At 39.2% G+C, this 23,838-nt stretch overlaps 1 protein-coding gene across 1 annotated transcript; it reads left to right on the top strand.

Annotated features, from left to right (window-relative positions):
* Positions 1 to 1,005: 1,005 nt before the first annotated feature.
* Positions 1,006 to 22,684, top strand: MLYCD (malonyl-CoA decarboxylase). Its single transcript, XM_064160032.1, has 5 exons — positions 1,006 to 1,603; positions 10,924 to 11,036; positions 11,151 to 11,307; positions 11,811 to 11,957; positions 20,905 to 22,684. The coding sequence occupies exons 1-5, from the start codon at positions 1,055 to 1,057 to the stop codon at positions 21,436 to 21,438; spliced, it is 1,500 nt and encodes a 499-aa protein (XP_064016102.1). The 5' UTR covers positions 1,006 to 1,054; the 3' UTR covers positions 21,439 to 22,684.
* The last annotated feature ends 1,154 nt before the right edge of the window (positions 22,685 to 23,838 follow it).

The following is a 23,838-nucleotide window of genomic DNA, read 5'->3' as shown; positions in this document are numbered from 1 at the left end:
ATTATGTTTTTTCTCCTTCCTTGGGAAGCTCTAACCTATTGTTCTAGCAATTTGTAATTAGATAGTGATTGGCTATTATCTTTGTCATTTCGGCCACAGAGATGACTTGAATCCCTCCTCAATCCTTACTTTGAATGTTGAGAACAAGGAATTTCCTGGGCTTCTGTAGAACAGGAAAATTGGTGCTCAGTTCTGGTCTGTTATCATCCTGACCTGTGTGTTTCACGTAGTCTAATGAGCAGGTAACGACAATAACGACAGAGTGCAAGGGGTGTCAGGAGGCAAACACATCTTTGTCAGACTGAATAGCAGGGCTGTGTACATATTCAGCTTAACTATAGAACAAACCTGAGGATTCTGGGCTCATGACTGCCTATAAGCCCCAAACTACTTTCAAGACTGTGTTCTCAGGTTAGATAATCAAGTTTATGCAGTCTCCTGAACTTACTTCAGAGCAAACAGGTTCAAGTAGGCCTGGCACTGTGAGGTAACCCTGTACACTCACTGCTCAGCTGCTCCAACTGACAGCTGCCAGGCTTCCAGGAGAGCACATCACACGGGGATGAACGGATGCCATCCCAACTCTGCCAAGGCCAGAGACTCGTCGTGATGCCTGGCCTAGCACATGCCCACCTGAGGCCCTCCCCTCAGGTGTAGGTGAGCTGTGAGAAGTACAAGGGCAGGTACGGGAAAACGGGGAGTGACAGGTGAGAACGATACAAGGCACAGTGGCTTGTGCAGTGATGGCTAAAGAACAGTGCACTCGGGGAGCGAATATCCCCGAGTGCCATTTACACCTCTGGGCGCCGCAGCCATCCCGGAGGAAGGAGCGGCTGCCTCAGGCGGCACAGCGACCCCTTCGTCTGCGCGCCACGCTCAAGATGGCGCCCGACACCACGACAGCAGCGCCGCACTCCTCCCGCTTTCGATTGGCGAGGAGGGCTGTCAGTCTGTGACCCCAGCCAATCGTCCCGCCCGCTAAGGCGCTGGGGCGGTGCTGCGGCCTGGCCCTGCTGGAGGGTGAAGAACGGTACCGCAAGAGCCGAGGCGGGACATGAGTCGTCTGGGACAGTGTTTGAGCCCGCGGCCCTTCCTGGGCTCCTGGGCAGTGTCGCGGCGGCTGCGTCGCGTTTCTGTAGCGGCCGATCTGAGCCAGAGCCCGGCGGGCTCCGGCACCACCTCTGTCGCAGACATAGAGGAGCTGCTGAGTCGCTCCGTCCCTCCGCTGCCGCCCTACGAGACCAGGGAGAAAGCTCCGCGGCCGGCGGAGCTGCGCAGCGCGGAGTTCATGCGGTACTACCGGAACCTAGAGGCCGGGCCGCCCAGGGCCGAGCTTCTTACCCGCTTGGCCCGCGACTTCGGCGTGGACCACAGCCGGGTGGCGGAGTTCAGCACTAAGGTGCTGCAGGCCCGGGAGCAGCAAAGGGAGCTAGGGGCTCTGTTGCAGGCCGAGGACCGGCTCCGTTACTACCTCAGCCCCCAGTACCGGGGTCTCTTCCAGCATCTGGGCCGCCTGGAGGGCGGGCTACGCTTCCTGGTGGAGCTGAGGGGCGACCTGGTGGAGGGGCTGGCGACCAAGGCGGTGGACGGGCCTCATGTCAAGGTGAGGGCTCAGCTAGGGATGGGTGGCTCGGAAAGGGAGTCGGGGGGAGGCCAGAGGGGATGTGATTTGGAGCTTCCTGCTCATGGTGCTGCTCGTGAATTCTTCACATTGAGTTGTAAAGCGTCCTGTGAATGTGATTCACTGTTGGGGTCTCTGTGACACAAATGAAGCCACTTCCCCCACTGTGGCACCAGGGAGAGCTGGCTTTGCTGACAGCTAAAGAAAGGAGTGGCCCATAATGTGAAGCAATAGGCTTTCCAAACCGAGGTGGCAGTGAGAGGCTGGGTTGTGGGCTGTGAAAAGCTGTCTTTAAGGCAGTGGAGGAAGTGCCACGCTGACACAAGACGACAAAAACCGTGCTAATGTTGGGGCTGTCGAGCTGCATAAGGAACTGGCTGGAGAAATGGCATGCAAGACTCCACTACAGGGCCTCGAGTGTCGTAGCAGCCATGTCATGCTAATGGTAAAGTGTATCAACAGGAGAAAGGACTTGTCCAAGACTTTGCTCAGTAGTGTCTATAAAACAGGTGAGGTGGAACTTCCGCAGTGGTTATCTGGTGTAGTAAGGTGACATAACCGTGAGGCAACCACTGATGTAGCACATTACTATGGCAGAAGGTGACAGGACTTCCCGGAAGGCAATGAAAAATGACAGCAGGTTGATCAGATGCCCTGACCACAACTTGTTTGCCAATATTCAAATCCAAATTAAGTTTGACATTATAAGAATGGCTTTAATGTCAGTGGTGTCAATAAACCATGCTCATCACAATTGAAGTAGCAACAGCATTGGTAATCAACATCCACTTGTATTATCTTAAGTGAAAAGAGACTAAAATTGCAAAACGAATAGGATAGAAATGTTAAAACCAACTCAGTGTACATGCATCTGATAATACAGTACATTCAGAATCATACTAAACCCATTTGAAAATAGGAAAGTACTGTTTGTAAAACTAAAACTTCAAAACTTCAATAAAAGGGCCCTCATAAGCATTCTGTTAATGTTTTCTCAGACTATTTTTTTTAAATCTTTGGGCTGACTGTATGAGTGAGATTAGTTATACTCATCTGTTCTTGCTGTCTTTTTTTGCACTTGTTGGTCAGTTTCATTTTTTCAGTATTATTTAAGACTTGGTGATAAATAGCACATTGGCCAGGAAAGATTTAGAGAACTGGTTTGCCTTGTTTTGGGTTTGTTTTTTTTTTGTTTGTTTGTTTGTTTGTTTGTTTTCCTGGCTATATTTGCTGTAAGAATTTACACTGGAAACTGTTTTCAGTTTGAAATTTCGTTTAGGTCATTCTCATCTGTTTCTCACAGCGACCAAGACTTACAACTACGACCTATTCCAGTGTTCTTGCTAGTATGTTTGGGAACATCTTGCTATGTCATGTTACATGTTGCTTCTGAAATAAGGGTCTTGCTTGGCTTTTTAAGACCTTTTTGCTTTGATTGCAACTAAGTGTCAGAATAACTGTAAGCACCCAAGAGAAAGCTCAACACGCAGGAAGTCTTGATTGTGCAATGGAGGCAATTACTAGCTGATGCAAGTGGTTTGTGATGAGTAGCTGTATTTAATTTGGTGCCTTAAGCTATACATGTGAGGTACTGTGTTACTTGTTCTGAGGCTAAATGTCAAAAGCAGGTAAAACTATATGGCAGAATATTCAGACTATAGATTTGGGGCTGAAGGGGTTGTTAAAAGTTTTTTCTTCCTTTAAAAATATAATATAAATCTGGAATAGGGAACTGTCCTTACAATACAACATATATTTTGGGATCTTTTAGTGGACAGTTTCAGTGTGGTGGTGCTTTGTTGGCTTCCCTAACTGCAGGAAAGAGATGAAAAATGGTGTGGAAAAGCTGTGAAAGTTGGCATGGATGCTAAGAATGTCAGGACTCACTGTTATATATGATGAATTCTTGTCTTAAGGTATTATTGTAAAACAAGCAGAAGCAAATTACCTGATGCTTGTTTCTCTTTTGTTTTCTCTGTTCCTGAATCATTAGCAAAATAGATGATGCACTTGCAAACTGGTGCAGTATTGTCTTCAGTCACTCCCAGGTATACACATCTTCACAATACTCTCAGTTGTCTCTCATAAATCACCTCTTTAAGTTGAATTGATGATTAAACTAAACAAAAAAATGTGAATGCCTACCTTACTCTGATTTTGTGTGCTTTGTGGCATGTGCCTGACTGCACTGCACTCCAAAATGTATCTCATCATTGGACTTGTGAAAGATTCTGAGCACTGGAGCCACTGAACTATTATACCTGTGTCTATTAAATCACAAGTTATAGTGCCCTAGCTGACAAGTACCAGTGTAAGGCAAATTAAGTTGAAAAACCTGACTTAAAAGAAGTTGAGAAGAATAGTGACTACCTTACTGGAAGAATTCCATAGGTCTTGAACATAGGCTCTTAAAAATGCTTTGCAAGTGCTGAAAATGATGAATTGTGCAGAGAGAAGGAACATGGTGCAAATAAGGTTTAGTTTATGTTTAAATTAGTTATTAGAAGACAAGACAGAAAAATTGGATGTGTTCTTCCTGACAAGTTGTTATGACACAGTACATGTCATTCTGTGGATGTTTAAAAGATGCTGGATACTCTTGACACAAGTTTCATGACAATCAGATGGCAAAAATCACCAGTAAACTGTGTTTATGAAGTTATACAACTTCTGTTTCACAAAGAGTCCACAAGAAAATATGTATAGGACATATGGTAAAGAAAGTTTAGTTTTCTTCACAATCTGTCCCAGAGGTGGACTTTCCTATGCATGATTCCTGTGCATGAATCAATTATTGTTATTGTAAGCCTTATGGATAATGTAAAAACGATCATTAAAAAAACCCATGACTGACATACAAGAGTTTGCTTGAACAATTACATTACAATAAAGCTGGGCCTGTTGAATGATGCTGTTTATTTCCCCCCCTTCTCATTTTCTGTTCCTGTGTTCTGTTCCTTCCACTGAACAGAGTGAAATTTGCTGAAAATCTTGTTTCCTCTGCATAGTTCTTCTGCTTACTGTCATAAATAGTACTTCTTTTTCTGTGCCAGCATTTTGGTCTTGAGGTTGTGTGGTTTTGTTTTTGTTTGTTTGGGGTTTTTTGAGTTTGTTTTTTTTTTTTACATATTTTGCTTGCTTAGTTTCAGCAGGTGAGATATGGACTCCAGTGAAAAATGCAAACCAAATTGTTCAATTGCTTTTAAAACATTCTTCATCTTTGCATGGTTTAGAAAAAGTCAGTGAAGGTTCAAGTTGATTGCAAAAGGTAATGAAAAATGGCATTTTTGTGAAATTGATGAATAAATAGATTCTGTAATTAGGCAATTTTTGGAGTGTGTCTGTAATCTTGATATAGTTGTATTAGTCTACTAGGAAAAAAAAACATAATTGTTCAGGGTATTTTATTAACAGCTGTTCCAACTTTAAGTTCTTTCTGTGTGTAGGACTTCTTGATTTTTTTTTTTTTCTTGAGAACTTTCAGGTTTGAACACTTGAGCTTTGTATAATCAGATAAAATGATTTTAAATTTTGGTAGAGGAATTTGAAATGGAAGAACAGGCTGTACCTGAATTTTTGAGGAGGGGAAATATTTGTAGTGATGGGTGTCTTGCCTGTAGACATCTGCAGAAGGATGTATTTATTTCATCAAGTTGTACTTCTTTGAAAGACTCTGGGCTCACTGATGAGGATTCATCAGTGGCTTAGAGTCTCAGTTCACTGAGGTGGAACAGAGCTACAGGGAGAATCTGAATATTGAAACAGTTTACTTTAAAGATCTAAGAAGCCCTTAACTAAAGAAACAAATTAAATGTAGAAGTTTTTCTATTAAAAAAAGTGCTTGGTATTTGCCTATGAAAAGTCCTGTGTACCAATTCATTATTGTAGATTTGATTTAAATTCTAACCATACATGAAGAGAAATGCACAACAAGAATTTTTATAACTTCTGTGTGTTCATAACTGCACTGAAAAGAAAATGTGGAAATAAAATTAAATGGATATTAATGGTACTGGAGGAAAAATACAGAATACATTATATGGCTTACTGGGATTCTAGTTTTGCCCAAACTGTCTCAAATTGTGTTTCTTAAACAGTCCTTAATTTTCATTCTGCATTTTGAAAGACCTGTTAAAACAAGGATTACTCACTGCTGGGATGTAAATACAAAATATTTTTCTATTTCTTCATAACATATCAACATAGATGCAGCTTGGACTGTTGGATGTTGGTTGATGAAGTGTTTCTGTTTAGTGTTTCTTCAACAGATTACAGTAAAATAATATACACAAATGGCTATGTTGCTTAAAAATGTTTGTTGAGCCCTTACCCACTGTCTAAATAAGGAAACAGGAGGGAAAAAAGGGAAGTAGTTTTTTCCTTAAGACATCAAACAATAAAAAACACAAGAGCCAGAGAAGTTTTCAATACTACAGTGATTAAGTATTAGCAATAAAAGAGCAGAAAACCATCCCCTTTTATTTGTGTGACAACACCAGATCACGTTTTGCTGCTAGTGAATATTTGCTGATATTTAAAATAAGTATTTTTTGAAGCCACTTTGTAAAAAAACCTAAAGACACCTGTGAACACTAGCCAATATCAGAGTGGTTATGTAAGTCACTATGGCCAGGTGAAACCTATCAGATTAAAATATTTAAACAATCCAAAGCTGTGGAAGACTAATCAGCAATAATAACTGAGCCATCTGTTTGAGACACGAGGAGTCTTAGTTGCTGTTGCTTTATTTTGTGTTTAATTGTAAATGTCTGTATGTGATTTTTTGTCATAAATGATATTTTACTTTGTAATAGTGTGAGAGGGAAATTGAAATAACTGTCCTCATCAGAAGGGCAATTTTTCCTAATTTAAAAATTGTAGTTTTTCCTAAGGCTTTTCCCATTGATTGTGCAATAAATAGGCACCTGATTTGGAGATGAAAAGCCTGGAATTTGCTGTCTTGTAGCAAGAACACAGAATTAAATAACCAATTATCAGAAATTGTTATATTCTACTAATAGAAACTGAAGTATAGCTGAATGATTTTAAGTAGTAATCTGAGTATGTATGTTGCTGAACTTTAAAACTTGAATAATGAGTATATGCATCTTTTAATATGGTGTAATTTTATGGCTAAAAAGGCCTATGGAAGGAAAATAAGAATTTCCCTAGCACTAGATTAACAAAATAAGCAAACATAATTTGAGGCTGTTGGAGTCAAGCCTTTCAGAACCTTTGTATATACAATGATAGCAAAATTCTGAGTTATGTTTACTGAGATGACTTGGATTAAGCACAGTTCTGGCTAACGTGTTTGATGCCTTTCTTCAGGGATAAGTTTTGTCAGCATAGACAGTTGTATTCAACTACATGATTGTCAAAGGGATCTCTTCCAGCTCGAACTATTCTTATCCTTTGGCCTGCATGCTGCCCTGTTGTGTTAGAAAGCATTGTTACTTAAAATTGGCAGATTATTTTAATTGAGTTGTAATGCCTCATAAACAGTATTCCTTTCTTCCAGAATCATTACTGGAAGCACATCTGCTTCACTTTGTTCTTTGGTTATAATTACATTGTGTTTAGACCTGAAGTAGCTCTAAAACATACATCGTGCAGAGTAGACTTCCATTCAGCTGTCTGTTGTTATGTCCATCTTAGAGGCTGTGCTTGCTAAACCTGTAGGTGCTTCAAAGGAACAAAATGCATGATTCTTGTTTTTTCTACTTCTACCAGTTTACTGGCTTCCTCCCAACTTGCTCATAGCCATCTGAGCTGTGTTAGTGCCAGTAGATGAAGAGCAGTGCGTTCAAAATAATGACTAGCAGGAGTGCAGCTATCAGCAGTTTTCCTTCTAGATGCTAGACTGCAGCTTGAAATGGTGTTCTGAAAGCATATGGATGGCAGGAGAGCTGTAGGAATCTTAGTTTGACCCCAGATCTGACAACTCTAGCTGTTTTCCTGGCTTATAGTGTGTCCTTACGAAAAAGACAAAACTAACAATCTTGAAATATCTGGGGACTTTGACTATGGGAAGGAATATTTGACCAAAATGATTTATAGTTATTTTCCAAAACCTTAGAGCTCTGTAGAAACAAGGATTCACAAGGGAAGTACCCAAAGCTAGAATGAACAGTCAGAATGTACTTGTTTAGGACACTTATATGTCTACAGCTAAAGAGAGAGGGGGGGAAAAAAAACCTCAAAACTAAGCCAAAACCATATGAGGGAGTACTTGGACTAAAAATTCAGTCTTGCTGATGCAAGCCTTGCTGAGTTTGCAGGCCATTGCTTGCTCAGTTTTACTGCCCAGGAAGTGCACTATCTTCCTGATTTAGCAATGCCAGTAAGAGCCATTTTTTTGGTAGATGCTCTTGTGCAGAGAATTCTGGGCCATTTTCAGTACAGTTTGCTTAACCTGCTCTTTTCTCTTTAATCCACTAGCCCAGAAGCATCAGCAAAAACAGTTTTGCCAGTACAGATCACAGCTACTCTTAAGTGCAGTCACCTGATGTACTGTCAGAGTATGTCAAGTGTTTATGTGCCCTGAGCCAACAGTACTTATGGATTTTTCACAGTAATGTCATATTGTAGAAATGGTCTGCTCCTTTGAGGTAGTAAGGCAGCACAGCTTTAGCATACATGGCTGCTAAGGCCCCCTAAAATAATCAAACTTGCTACAAATGTGCAGTAGATGCATTTGCTAGGCCAGAGAATGTATACTACTTATGTCCCTCTTAACTATGCAGGTTACAAAGTTAATCTGATCCTTTTAAATGTCATCTATTGTGTTATTTCCTCTCCCTGCTACTGTTGTGTAGAACAATGTAACTGTGAGACAGATGGTATGAACACTGTAAGCATAGTGTCAGTGAAAAATGGTGAAGAGTGTCCATTCCTGGGATGAATTTTCTTCAGTGTTACCTGTCATGTCACTCAAGTCTTCTGTACTTGCTGCAGATAGTTGCATTTCTGTATTTTTTTGAGAGGCTACTATTTATGATGGTGCCATGCATTACATGGCTTCCATTGTTTTTCAGTAGAGATTGCTTACCCTGTAAACGTAGTTAAGGTGAATTTTGTTCATATTATTTCAGTGTAATATTCATTTAGCAACTTTTTATTTACTAGTATATACAGGCCTTGTTCAGCTTTGGAGTACAAGTACAGGTGGAAGTACAATTCAGTGAGAAGACTTTAAGCATACTTCATTGTGTAACTGAAAAAAGAGCTCTACTGAGAAAGGCTAACAGAAAACTGATTTACAGAGCTAGAGAGTTGACCTCATGGATCCTCCCTATCTTTGGAACAAGGCAATTGACATTTTCACTATTTGAAGTATGTCAATTTATTCTTCAGTAAGTGAGATCTTTTCTTCTATATTTGAGCATGCTAGTGGAAAAACAAATACAGATAGAGAGCATAACATATGCATGAATGACCAAATTCTGTGACGTAGATGAATGGCAGTGTTCTTTGGGTGGTTCCTATAGTAGCCATTTCTGCCTAAGTAAAAATAGACGCCAAACCAAAGCCTCTGTTTTACTAACACAGCTTTGTAAGCATGGAAGAAGTAGGTAGAAAGAAAGAAGGCAGAAATAAGGTTTAACTCTACACTTTAGCTATGGTAAAGAGCCAAGAAGCTCCGTGACTGCAGTCATCACAGTCAGCTTTACCCTGAGTATTATGGGAGGAGTTAACTTTGATTTGGAGTGGGTTGGTGTAGGTTGAAATACCTGATCACAGCTGCAAGCATTATCAGGACTGGAAACATTTAATTTTTCTAAAACTTTGAGTTAAAGAGTAAATCTTCACCCTGTTATCTTGGAATACTCATAGCAGTTACTTTGGCCAACAGGAACTTTCTTTGATGTATGTCTCTTGACAAGGGTCTCTTACAACTCTCATTTTAGGTTACAATAGGAATTTTTTGTGGATGTTTTGCAACTACATCTTAGCTTGGGGAAGATGTTTTAAATAGTAAGCATCTTCTGAGTAGATTTTTAAATTTACTGTTATTTAGCTTAAATGGAGTAATGTGAAGTACATTGTAGTGTAATTTTGGTGTATTTTATTTACAGCATTGGCTAATAAAATTCTGAATAGGAAGAGAGTTAGGTTGCTTTCAGGTAAGCCTACATTAGGCTGTTTGTAAGTTGTTGCTGGGATCATGCTGTGTCCTGTAAACAAAGCAAATGTAAGAAAGAGAAAGAAGCTTTAGAATCTCTTCAAGGAATATATCCATACTGTGCTGAGTTCAAGAATACTCTCTGAACTTGAAGAATTTTAGGCAGTAAAATCTTTAATAATACAGACAGCAGGAAATTAGTAGGAAATATAAAATTCATTATTCATTACAATGAATGTTCCTGAAAGCATTTGATATTACAGTTGGCTTTAATTCTGTATCACACTGTTCCAAATGTGCTGTGATTTTTGTGTTCTGTGGTCTTATGCCACAGCTTTAGTTTTTCTTGCTTAAACTTTTTTCATTTCTCTAAAGAAGGAAAATCCTGTAAAGCTTATTATTTGATCTGCATCCTGTTCAAGGATACTAATTTTGTAATTTGTCATCCTGAGTAGTTACGTGCAGTTCCTGTGCTGAGTTGTACAATTCATGCTGAAGTGCAAACCGAATGTGCGTGTATGGATTCCAGTCATCTCCAGCAGATCTATATGTGCCTTGGAGATCTGTCAAAAGCAGAAAGTTCTGTATGTGGGAATGGTGTACAGTGTGCAGAACTAAATACCTGTTCTGGATCTTTCTCCTAAAGAGCAATATAAAAAATGTAGAAATGACTAATAGAAGAATATAGTAAGAACCTGGAAATTTTCAATTAAGTGAGTTACTTGCTTGCGCTAATAAGCCACTACTACAAGTCCTTGTAAGGCAGGAACTGCTGAATGCTCAAAAGAGATTCAGATATAGAAAATGATGATGTAATTCAGGTCGTTAGTTTCATAAACTTTCCTGTGGTTTTTTCCCTGGTATTTAACTCTGAGCATTTGTGACCTTGAGTCAAGACTGCTCAAATACTTTTATTGTCTACTTTTCATCTGCCTTGTTTTGCATTCTCTTTGATTTCTCTGTCTGCAGTTTGCTGTAGACAATGTCTTTGAACACTTTGTTTAGTCCTGTAGGAAAAGGGCTGAACTATTATGTGATTGATCTTTGAAAACCTATGCAGTAATTTAATTGAACTTCCCAGTGTTGTAGTATCACATAATCAAGGTTGTATTTGCTCACATTCATATGTTCTACCTGTCATACTTAGCCAATGAATTCATCTTTCTTCTGTTTTCAGGAAATGAATGGAGTTCTCAAGAACATGCTGTCAGAGTGGTTCTCCACAGGATTCCTAAACTTGGAACGAGTCACTTGGCAATCACCTTGTGAAGTACTTCAGAAAATCAGTGAGTAAGTGCGAAGAGTTTTCATCAATGGGGGATGTACTGAGCTGGATTTGGCTGCTGACCTCTATTTTTAAATTTTAAATACTAATGCAATTTTGTTTTCTGTTTTCTTATTGAGTTCTGAAGCTGTGCATCCTGTTAGAAACTGGGTTGATATGAAGCGCCGAGTTGGGCCATATAGAAGATGCTACTTTTTTTCTCACTGTGCAATCCCAGGAGAACCATTGATAGTTTTGCATGTTGCACTAACCAGTGATATCTCCAGCAGCATACAGGTACAGTTACTAATGCATTTAGTGCACAACAAAGTGCTCAAGTTACAATGTACTTCTCTCGAAACCTGCATTTCCTTATAATTTGGGAATACTTGATTTTGTTTCATGTCTTAAGGAATGAGAGATTTAGGATTTTAAAATTACAAGGCTATTCTGTGTATCTGATCTATTACCTAAGTTGAAATGTTGTTCTGCTCAAGTGCAAGAAGAATAAGAAATGAAACATTTAAGAAAAGATAACAAATGAGATTAAAACCTCAAAGCTGTTGTGATTACTTCTGAAATTTTTAAACCATGTTAACAGTCATTTTTTGCATTTGCCAGCAGATAAGGAACTCTTTTTTCAACTTCTTGATTAGTTTTTTGTTGTTTCTCACAGGGAGTAATGAAAAAAACAGTGGGGAAAAGTGTTAACACATTTGAAAGTTAAAAAGCAAGGCTCCCTCCCCAATAATGGTGATGATAGCTACTACAAACCTTTTTTTTAATTCTTATTTTCCCAGGACATAGTGAAAGAAGTGCCTTTAGAAACAGAAGAGGCAGATAAAATTACAGCAGCAATTTTCTACTCCATCAGTTTGACTCAGCAGGGACTGCAAGGTGTAGAACTTGGGACTTACCTCATCAAGCGGGTTGTAAAAGAGCTGCAGGTAGGTGTGACAGGGTGCACTTAAGATGCTGTTTGGCCAGCGTGCTCCTCTTTTATTGCTGTTTCAGTTCCCATTTTGTGTCACTGTTCAGGGCCTGGAGCTCCTACGTTTTCACTTGCAGTTCTAGCTTCTTACCAGATCATCAACCTTTGAAGATGTGTAAAGAGTTGGAAGAACATTTCTGCTATTGCTTAAAGTCTGCCAGATGTAGATATGTTGATATGTACTGTGGGAATTGCCTATGTTTGCCTGATTTTGTGCACAGGTTCTCTAAAAGTTAAACTTCTGCATTTCTACTGAATGCAAGCTTTAATATATCTGTGTTTTGCAGTGTAGTGCCTTACATGCTTCTCTACTGACTCTTAGTTGAGCGGACAGGGCATTGTTAGTGCATGTTTGTGACATTTCTTTCCCAGGGTGTTTCTTGCAATATAGTAAAGCAGAAGTCTTTTAACATTTGAAAGACACAGGAATCAATTATTTCATGGAAGTCAATTCTATGAATTTGTGTAATATAGGGTTACTGGTTATAGTTTTAGGACTTGGTAGAACCTTCTTCCAAATAAATTATGTACAGAGTGATGTGAAAGAGACAGTTACATTTCTGTCTTTAGTACATTATTTCATAGTCTTTACTACTGAAATCGTTAACAAAGCTACCTCTTAAAAGTAATGATCACTACTTGTGTTTACTTTCTTTGTTCTAACACCTGGATTTGTAATGATGTCTGGAAAACTGTCCATGATTTAAACCTTAAGTTCTACTTAGAAAAAGAATTTTAAATTGGATGCATGAAATGATTGATTAATCAACGACTGAATAATTTCTGGCTGCCCTGAAGTTTGTTGTTTTAATTGATTTTTTCGCTGAATTTTGTTGCTTCTTACTTTTGGAAATGTAGTAGTCCAGGTGTAATTAGGCCAAGCCATCTGTCTGATCTTGACTGAGGGGAAATTGGAATAAATTTATGCAGTTACCTGCTTTCACATCTGAAAAATAATTTCTGGATAATTGAGTTGCTCTCATAAAATAATCCTTTTAGCAACATATTTGTCTGTCACTAATTGCTTACAAGAGGAGTTACCAGTGAGTTATAAGGGAAAATAGAAATACCATACTTAGATAACCTATGTGCAAGTTCTAAAATCTGGAGTATACAGCAGAAGAAGGTGTTTCTTATTTATCATTATGACAGGATTTACATTTTGTATTGTAAAATGCAGCCCTTCTTCAGCATTCATCAAATGGGAAACCATTTGGCTGAGGTACCTTTAAATACATTCTAATCCCAGTATTATTGCCTCAAGCTTGAATAACTTATTTAATATTGAAAGACAAGTGTGTTCTGTATGATGCCAGTGATGGTGGTCTTCCTCTCTGCTTTAATTTCCTACACTGCTCTAAGATGTTAGAAAAAACATAGTGGTATTGATAAGTTTTTATATGACAAATTTGACACATACTTAGCTGACAGTGCAGTTGAACTGTTTATATTTATTCTGTATCTATTAAAGGTACAATAACCTCCATGTACCATGCACCATTCCTTTTCTTGGTGGGTACCCTCATTAGGCTAATACCATAGAGCTAAAAATCTATGAAGGATGATTCAGGAGAGTTTGCCCATGATGGATGTGGTTCTCTTAATAGTTTTTCTTCCACTTTGCAGTGTTGTTAATGTTTTTTTCTTCTTTTCTCTGCTTCCCACTTTGTCTCCATTCATGCTTTCATCTTTTTTGTTCAGAAGTACTGTTGTTGAATTTGTCACCTTGAATTCTGTGAGAACCATCTCTGATTACATGTTTTAGATCTGTGAATCATCATACTGATGTTATCAGAATTATTTAATTGGTCTATAACACCTACTTATTCAGCTTTCCATACAGATGTTGTGACATATCTCAGTAAGCTTCACCTTTCAGCTCAGAGAAGCTGTGGTCAGCTGCAAGCAAAGGACTTTCCAAGGTTGTCTGTGTTCGAGTTGGGCATAATTCTTTGGGGCAGCATTGTAGTCACTTGCTTTAAAAGGGACAAATGGTATAGCAGTAGTGCTGAGTTGGTCACAGCAGCTGAAATAATACAGCCTCAGCAAAAACATTATGGGTCAAAAATTACATCTCATTAAACAACCAACCAGCAGCTGTTGTAAAAACAGATAGTTGGGATCTCCGATAGGAAGAGAATTTTTTCTGTAACCTTTGTGTGGCTTTGCAAAAAAGAAATCTTTAAATAAAGCACTGCTAAATCACCAAGTGTTCCAGGTTGCAAAAGCTGGCACTCTCTTTAACTGATAATAAAATGCTTTGGGAAGATGAGACCATTTGAAGGTTCTCACTGTATTTGAATTGCTGATTGCTATTATAACTTGCTGCTTGTTTGAGTTAACTTTTGTGGACATTTTGATCCCTAGAATGTAATTTCATCCATGTTTTCCTAGGGCATTGCAGACTCTTAAAACTTCTTTTTATCCTCTAGTGAAAATGCCTTATCTGGCTTTGCCTTAACTTAACCTGCTCTGACACTTACAGTTGTAAGTACCATTGTAACCTCAAAATTGAATTCTTAGCTGTCATTCTTCATAAGGAAAACTCCAAATTCCTGTCATGACTGTCTATCATTACATCAGAGAAAGATATGCATTAAGTTAGGAATATGCTAATGGCCTCTCTTTTTTTCCCCCACCATCAAAGCCTTTATTTGGCAAGATTTCAGAAAAACTGTACTGAAACATTAATCTAGCTAGCAAGTATCTACAAGATAAAGTCATGCCTATAAGTTCAATTGGTACCAGAATCCTTAAAATCTCATTAATGAACCTTTAAGATAGAGCTTATAAATTTAGAAATCTTGCTAGCTTGCTGAATTGGTCTCACACACTGTGAAACATGTACGTGTGTAATGTAGCACTTCTCATCTTCAGACATTTTAATTCCCTCATGAAAGTGTTTTTACAAATGGGTTTTTATTAGGACTGTTAGGAAAAATGCAGCAGTAGAGGCTCTGGCAAAGATTACAACCCTCAGTGTTAAGCACTGTTGGTTTGAGGCACTGCATGGAAATTAATGGCCCCTGCTTTGGAGTCATTCACTAGTTTTAGCAGATGGAGGATGGATAAGGTTGAGTCATAGAAGTGGGTGCTTAGTTTCATCTCTTTATTGGTGCACAGTCAGCAGTTTCCTTAATCTCTACCTAGACCTTATGATTTGGTATTTTTCACAGTTAGAGTAAAATAATTGGGTGAAGGGAAGGGATGCAGGGGAGATCAGGACAGGACTTCAGAGATGTAACTTGTCCCATATACATTGGGCAGCCTGGAAGAAGGTGTGCTGCTCTTAGTAGAGGATGTTTCTGGTTTTGGCAGTTGCTTGACAAAAGTTTGCTGCACAAATAATATGGAAGGGTTTTGTAAATGGGCTGCTATTGTTATCTGAGCAGTATTATGTTTGGATTATTTTGTGTAAGCAATGGAGTTAATTCTTTAGACTACTGATACCACTTTGGGCCCTGTTCGTCCTGCACAAATCCGAAAGTAGGGTACCCATGTGCTCTGTGTAGTCCCTTGGCTATATTAATGTACATTAAGTAGGGAACAGAAAATACATACAATCTCTTGTATTAAATTTAAGCTTGTATTGTTCTCAGAGATTAATTTGATTTTGAAACTATTTCACACAACTAGTAAGAAAACCTTAAATTGGGTGCCGGAGGAGAAGCAGGCAGATGCATTTCTAGCAAGTGGATAGGTGCTGGTGGCTGCATAGACAGAGAGAGAGATTTCTCATTAGACATTTAATTCAGAGTGTGTTTATAGGCACTCTAAATGGTCTGTAGCTCCACAGAAGGTACATCATAGCAATTCAGTCTGCAGATGACAGACACAGATAACTGTGGTGAAGCCTTTGAGAAAACTGCTTAGAATTTTATAGCCTGTGGCATTTGTGGGAGAAAACTGATAGCTACTGTGTGACTCAATAGAATACTTAACAATTGGTGGCAGATTTTAGCTTTCTGGTTGGGCTGTTGATAATTGCTACCTTAATTTGATGTAGGTGACCTGGGGAGATCATAATTTCCAAAACAGGCTTTGCTTTCATTGATGAAAAATGTGACCTTGGACTACAGCTTTCAGAGTGTGAGGCAGTTTCAGATGAGATATGGATAATAGCAGAAGTCTGCAGTCTTCTGCTATAAAAAAACCCCAAGAAAACTAAAAGATGACAAAAGCTAGAAATCTACCCCAAAACAAAATAAGCAGCTGTTCCTTAATGGTGTGTGGGTTTCTGACAAGAAAATAAACATTAATGGATCTCCACCAATAGCCTTAGAAACTAGCACATCAATTTAGCAACAACATAAATGTGCACACTTCGCTGCATCTATTTGTTTTTCCACAAGAAATGGCTGCCTCGGATAAGCTCCAAAATTCAAGCATTTATTATATACATAATGGTTTGTACTGTAGCTTCAAAATGGGGTCACTTTCTCTCGTCTTCTGTGTCCTAAGAAGTAAAAAATATGCACCATTTTCCATTGTGTGTTTATTAATAGAGTAGGAGCTACTAAATTTTGGCTTAGTTTTGGTGGATGGGTCTCTCCTGAAAATGAATAATAGACAAAGAGCAGTCAAAATCACAAGGAAGGAAAAAATGTCACTTGCTTAATGAGGAACTTTGCAGTGGTTGTTACTAATACACCAATATGGGAAGAAATGGTTTGTTCTCAGCTTTGTCATTGTGGGTGGCATGTAGGTGCCCTCTTGACTTCTCAAGCTGAGAGATGTGGTTGGATTTATTACCTTCTGGAAACAATGGGCACGTCTCAGCTCCAGCATGAAAAGCCCTGTTTGTTAGCTCTTTCCAGGAGCAAAATTGTGTTTTCAGTGTGCTTTCTTAGCAGAGATGGTGCAGAAGACTTGCAGACCTGACTTGGTGATCAGCAGCCTTTTTTCTTGGTCTAGTCAGTTTTTCACTGTACCACAAAGAAAAATTTTGCTTTGCAGATTTCAACATTACTCTCCTTCTTCCCCTATCAGGTTTTAACCCCAAATATCTGTGAAAAGCTCATAAAAGAGATTCAAGCAATGTGTTCTCAAGGGCATTGTCTTTTGTAGGATAAGTAGGGGGAAAAAAGCCTTTAAGAAACATAATTCCACCTTTGGGTGAAAAAAGAAACACATCCCCTATCTCTTGAATATCTACCTAGGCTCTGACAACCTTTTTCTCTCTTTCCCCCCACCTTCTTTTTCACCCCTACTGCATTCTAGTAACATCTGTGCTCTCTCTAGAAGCACAGCCAGGATTTCTCATTGGTAGATCATGGTAGAGCTACAGAGATGATGAAGGAAATGAAACATTACCTTTATAAGGAAAGGCTGAGTATCTTTAGTTCATAGAAGAGAAGACTGAGGAATGACCTCGTTCATGTTTATAAAGATATGACGAACAATTATTGGGAGGATGGAGCCAGGCTTTTGTCAGTGATGCCCAGTGGTAGGACAAGGGGCAGTGGATAGGTTCCACATAAACATAAGGAAAAACTTTTTCATTGTGAGAGCGATAGAGCACTGGGACAGGCTGCCTGGAGAGATTGTGGAGTCTCCTTCACTGGAAACATTCAACATGTGACTTGAGTATTCCTGTGTGACCTACTCTAGGTGATCCTGCTCTGGCAGAGTGGGTTGGACTAGATCTTTTGAGATCCATTCCAACTCTTAACATTCTGTGACTCTAAATTTGAAAATTTTCATGTATTTATCCCCATCTCTTGTAATAGACAAAGGGGAACTTTAAAGCACGATGAAGACGTAGAAGAATGAAACCCCATTTGGAAATCCACTCTGTTTCAGGGTGTCTTGCTGCTGCTTAAGGATACTGACTTCAATGAAAAGGGTTCTTCTCATTATAGATTACAGGTTTGTGTTTCTGTAGCTTAAGGTTCATTTGCAGGTGTATCACATCCTAGACAGTTGCTGAGTTGTCATCCATCATTACTATGTGGACTGGCAGAAGGGTACTGGGGTCATTGATCTTCAAAAGGGAGCTGTGGCCCTCCCTTTTGGGCAGAAATTCATCTAGCCACAGTAAGAACTGACATGCGAAAGGTCAAATGACTTGATAACACACTGTCTTGGCAGCTAAGGTATGGACAGTCACAGCACAGTCCCCACTGGGCAGCTTTCAGCATGCTGGTGGAGGAGTGAAGGTAGCAAGTGACACTGCTCCTTGCTGTCTTGGTAAAACTGAAAGCAATCAGCTTTTTCTTCAGGAACAAACATCTTGAAGTTAGTTTTCCATTGGCCTTTAAAATTCACTTCTGTGCTATCTTTGTCCCTTCTCCAGGAGATCTGTGCTAGTAGTGTTGTCTTTGGTGGGAGCTAGTGTTCAATTAAGGAGAGTGTAGCTGACAATGGGCCATCAGAGCATAACTCTCCTTTACCATACTAATTAAGATCCTGCTGCTTTAAAGAGTGTGGATTCCAGATGTGATGATTAGATACACTCCTTAACTGAGAAACACTGTAAGGAGGTGGATGAAAGGTGAGCAAAGGAAGGCTTAGTGTGTGCATTTGATTTTGTATTCAGGTCATATCAAGTTATTTTGAATTGCTTTGTGGATAAATGGTATTTATATCCATGGAGAAGTATTGAGCATGGGGATGGGAACAGAATCTTTTTTTGAAGTCTGTAGCTTTGTTCTGATCTCATTTTTCCCTTTTTTTCTGCCTCCAAAAAAAACATATATATTTCATTTACTGTGGCAATTGCTGTCTTTTTAAAAGTTGAGAGGAAACTCCTCAAAAGACTAAACTGTCTACTCCAAGAAACATTCTTTCAATTAAAACATTTTCTAAGCTGTGGTGCACAGTAATAACACAGCCCTAATAAATGCCTTGATTTTATCAATGCTGTGTTCTCAGAAATGGTACAAAGGGGTGCTAAAGTATCAGCAGAAATTGCTTTCCACAGGCCTCTCTTTCTGTAGATTTGTAAGGACTATTTTTTATTAAATGTAGATGGAATGGAATCTGATAGTTGTATTTCACAGATCTTGTTATAGACTTATGTTTCAGAATTACTCTTCAAAATAAAATATCATTAGAGGAGACTTGAAAAAGTCACAGAAAGTCAGTGCTTTACTAGTATTTACTAGTACCTATCTGGTATAGGTGATTCTGCTCTGGCAGGGGGGTTGGATTAGATATCCTTTGAGGTTCCTTTAATCCCCTAACATCCTGTGATTCTGTGATCAGTTCATGGTAGCTGTAGCAGCTGAGAATGAGAATGTGAATGTGACACAGTCAGGATCTCCTGGGTATTCTGATTATAGAAATGGTTGTTTTGTTCAGTAGGATACAGAAATGAGTGTTTTTGTAAAATAATTTGGTTTTCTCTGAAGGGAAATGAAATGAGGTCTGTTTTTGTAACTTGGGCTGCCATTCTTGTTCCTTTCTGGTCCCAGAAGAGTTCTTTGGTTTGCTTTTCTGTGTAATAATTAAAGAACTTAGGATAAGGGGAAAACAGTGAGGCATTCCAGTTTATGCAGGTATCAGTCATAGCACTGAAGAGGTGGTATACTCAGAGTGGCTAGTGCATCATGGTGCTGATAATCATCAGAACAGCAGTGAGCTATTTGGGAAGGAAAAAGATGTAAATAACCACAGAACATTATTCCAGTTGTGGAAGTTAACAGAGGTAATGCTTGGCTGCAGCCTGCAAGGGAAGTATGTCAGGCCTGCGTTCCCTGCCTTCTGCATCCTCACAAAAGAGAGTGCAGGTGACAGCATTGTGTGTAGTGTGGTGGTGGCTGAGGAGGCAATGGCACAGGTGTAGTTCAGGCGGCCTAGCAGCATGCCTTCCATTAGTGTTTGCCAGGATAGGGTGGAATCTGAGCAGTGATGAATTTTTAATGGTTGTACTCAAAGTAGAAAAATGCATTTTATAGTCATTTAAAGACAATTTTCTGTTGACATCAAGAGGCTTCTGTAATGTTGATAAATGCCTTGGTTCTCACCATTTCTTCCTACGTGAACAGTAATTAAAACAACACTGCAGTTGTTTCACTTCAGCTCTGTCTTCTCTCTGTTCCTTGCCCCCCTACTCCTTCAGCAAGGTTTACCAGTATAATCTTTGTGAATTCTAGATGACAGTGAGTTTAACAACCTCCTCTGTTTTTCATGTTGGCATCCCACAAAACTAACACACTAACACAGTTTTCCTCTTGGGTGGTTTGCCTTACACAATTACACAGTTAACAGCCTTTACTCTTAAACAGTAGATGTGCAGGATAGGGTAAACAGGTATCGAATTGTGAGATCAATATTTCTTCTACTGCAAGGATGCATTTCCTACCTTGCTGTTTTATCAAGGTAGTTTAGTTTGGGAATAGCATCAAAAGTAGCTGGCCTGCATAAAGAATCTCTTTCAAAACTTTAAGAAATACTTATTTCACTTAAAATCTAAAAGTAATACCTTTCTTGACTTTACAAGAGCCTGAAATAATAAACTTCCCTTGACTTTAAAAAAAAAGGTAGTCACATGTAAAAAAATAAATTATATCTATAGGCTTTGAGAACTTGTAGGTTTGTTTTGTTAAAAATCCTCACCGTAGTGTCTTGGTGACAGGTGGTTGTTTATTTCTGCCTACAAACTGATACATCAGTATGTAGTGTTGGTAATTACTGCCTGAGTATTTTTCTATGAGTGGTGTGTGTGGGCTGCAGTTGAGTCAGTGTGTGAATTTTCTGTGTGCTCCAAGTGCTTTCTAGTCACTGACCTGTTGCTGGCATAGCCATTTTTTTATTTTTGTCTGTATATATCAGTTAATTCTCAGAATCCTCAGTCTTCACTTGACATCAGGTAAAGGCTATCAGCTGTTCTTTTTCTCAGACTTCTCATTGTCAATCATCACAAAACTCATGAATTTCTTTTTATCTCCCTTTGTCTGCAGAAAGAACTTCCTCAGATAAAAGCTTTTTCTACTCTTTCACCTATCCCAGGATTCACAAAATGGCTTGTTGGTGTCCTCTCCTCACAAACAAAAGAACTGGAAAGAAATAAACTTTTTACCGAATCAGAATGGCAAGAAATCTCTGAGATCACAGGAGATTCTTCTACTGAAACATTAAAGAAACTCTTAAATAACAATGAGTGGGTGAGATCAGAAAGATTAGTTACAGTGCTCCATTCACCTTTTATGAGACTCTGTGCCTGGTACTTGTATGGGGAGAAACATCGTGGCTATGCTCTTAATCCAGTAGCAAATTTTCACCTCCAGAATGGCTCTGTGATGTGGAGGATAAACTGGATGGCGGACACAAGCCCTCGGGGTATTGGTGCTTCTTGTGGCATGATGGTAAACTACCGCTATTTCTTAGAGGATACTGCCAGAAACAGTGCAGCCTACCTGGGGACTCAGCAAATCCAAGCCTCAGAGCAGGTTCTTTCCTTGGTGTCTCAATTCCAGCAAAATAGCAAGCTTTAATTAAATATTATGAAAACTAAGGACAAATGTTCCTCAGCTCTAAAGAGCTGTGATATTTTGCAATGTCTGTGTTGAAGAGAATGTTCCTTGTGAAACAGATTTACTCAGTGCAGTACAACACAGATGTACCAAGGTTCTCTTGCTTAGATTGCCATGTATTTGAAATCTGATGGGCTGTTGCAAGTTCTAGGCATCTGTTATGTACCAGTGGGTTAGAGATCTGTATTAAGGGGTGAGTAAAATTCTGTCAGTCAATTACAACTCAGTGGTAACGTGAATGGGAAATACTTGAGCTACACTATCATTTGTTTGATAATAAATCTATATAAACTCTGTCTTTTTAAAGCATTCACGCTTCTTTGTCATAGTAGTACCATAGGTAGTTCAGTACCAAAGGGTCTGGGAAGAAGTGCTGAACAAAGGTAGATTTTTAGTGAAATATATTAACAGAACAGTAATCCACAAATTTATTTCAATAATTTTCACCCTCCAAAAACTCTCATGTGAAAACCTCTTGGCATTTTCTTCTATTCAAAGCCATTAAAAGTCTCATCAGGTTCTTGCTTTGCTGGAGCACGGAAAAGCCTTGCATTAATGTGAGGAATCAGGATCTCTCAGTGCAGCAGATACACAGTAATGTATTTGCACTTTCATCTGCTCCCATGTAGTGAGCAAGACAGAAGTGTTCAGTGCTGTGAAATCCCTCTGCTGTGATGAAATGCTGAGAGAGCTGCGGTTGCTCAGTCTGAAGAAGGTTCTAGGAGTCCTTATTGTCGCCTTTTAGTAGTGGTCTGTAAGAAAGGTGGAGACAGACTATTTTAGCAAGGTCTGTTGTGATAGGACAAGGGGTGATGATTTTAAACTAAAAGAGGGAGATTTGACTCAATAGGAGAAAGAAATTTCTTACACTGAGGATGGTGAGACCCTGGCCTGGTTGCCCAGAGAGGTGACAGATGCCCCATCCCTGGAAGCATTCCAGGTCAGGTTGGTTGGTTGAAGATGTCTGTGCTTACTGCAGAGGGATTGGACTAAATGACCTTTAAAGGTCCTTTTCAACCCAAATTATTCTATGATTCTATAAAGGAGAGCAGACTAAGACCATTACTTAGGGATCAATTGAGAAGGTTCCAAATATGCATATTGTATTTGTTCTGATTGTTTTTAAACTTAGTAAAGCTTTTTTTTTTCAATATAAAGAGGTAGGCATATACCTGTAAACCAGTAAATAAACATTCTCAATAACTCATGTCTTGTGTATTTCTGCATGTACCTTCCTTCACTTAACCCTTCTTGATAACAGTGTCACCACAGCAGCAAAGACATCTGCTGATTTATTGTGCGTCTGGTCAAATTTCTGTCCTGTTTCCAAGAAATAATTACATAGAGGAATTGAAAGTGATAGAGTTCCTGCTTGTATATAATTTTGTTTTCTGCCATCATATATTTTCCTGGCTGCCTTACTGAGTGCAGTGGGTAGCAAACAAAATACTCTTAAGTTACAGTGCTGTTAGAGAGAAACAGAGAAACACTCTTGACTGCAGCTCCTGCTAGAAACCCTTTCACAATGCAGTGATATGATTGCACAGTTTTTGTCAGCAGGCCTTGCCAACAGACCTGGCCCTTCAACCTCCATCCCTCACTTTGTCAGGACACCTTCTGTTACCATGTGTCTGGACAGAAAAAGCAATGTCTGGGTTCAGTGTCTCTCTTCCTCAGTAAGCAGTGGTAGCTGCTGTGCTGTTAGGTGCTGCATACAAAAGCATCACAGTTTCACAGCTGCATCCTGCTTTTGAAAGCAAATCAATAGAAATTATGTTACTTTGTCACTTCTGCTTGTTTTATGATCAATTTCCACCATTTTTCTTGTCACAGGAGTAGGCCCTATCATTGTACAAGTTGTGTGGAGTTGAGTAAGACCTACGTTGTAACTTGTGCCCTGGATGAGTAATGAGAGGCCAAAGTGTCGTGTGAAGGGAGGACGATCGGTTTATTTGGAGATGCTGAGCCATCACAAAGTCCTGTAAAAAGAAAGGAGTAAGTGCTTCTTGAATCAGACAAGCTTTCCACATCTATCACTGTAGTTTACTTTAGTTACTAGCTGTCATGAGCTGCAAAACATGCCTCCTGTGGGCTTCTTGTGGAAATGAGTACAAAGGTTTATGAAATGGGAGAGGTAGATAATAGTAGCAATCTGATTCTTCAGCCTCTTGGTAAGGAAACCCCCCTAGGAAGAGAGGTCAGGGTTGTGGTCCACATGCCAGGAACAGCTCACACTTCTTTAGCATTGTTTTCTTTAGAAAATAAGGAATAAACAGTCACTGACTGTCTTTTTTACTGCTTCCAAAAGCATTTGTTTTTTTCAGCAGATTCGATAGAACAGGTATGTTGAAGATACTTGTT

The sequence above is a fragment of the Pogoniulus pusillus genome, chromosome 20 (genome assembly GCF_015220805.1).
Source record: "Pogoniulus pusillus isolate bPogPus1 chromosome 20, bPogPus1.pri, whole genome shotgun sequence".
NCBI lineage: Eukaryota > Metazoa > Chordata > Aves > Piciformes > Lybiidae > Pogoniulus > Pogoniulus pusillus.
Note: the sequence above shows the minus strand (reverse complement) of the source record. Positions and strands in the feature narration are given on the sequence as shown.

What these genes read in the sequence shown, in the direction of transcription:
- MLYCD (XM_064160032.1), top strand. Translation starts at nt 1,055, where the DNA reads ATGAGTCGTCTGGGACAGTGTTTGAGCCCGCGGCCCTTCCTGGGCTCC. An exon ending in GTACTTCAGAAAATCAGTGA is followed by an intron (nt 11,037 to 11,150) that starts GTAAGTGCGAAG and finishes TTTCTTATTGAG; the next exon opens with TTCTGAAGCTGTGCATCCTG. An exon ending in GGGTTGTAAAAGAGCTGCAG is followed by an intron (nt 11,958 to 20,904) that starts GTAGGTGTGACA and finishes CTTTGTCTGCAG; the next exon opens with AAAGAACTTCCTCAGATAAA.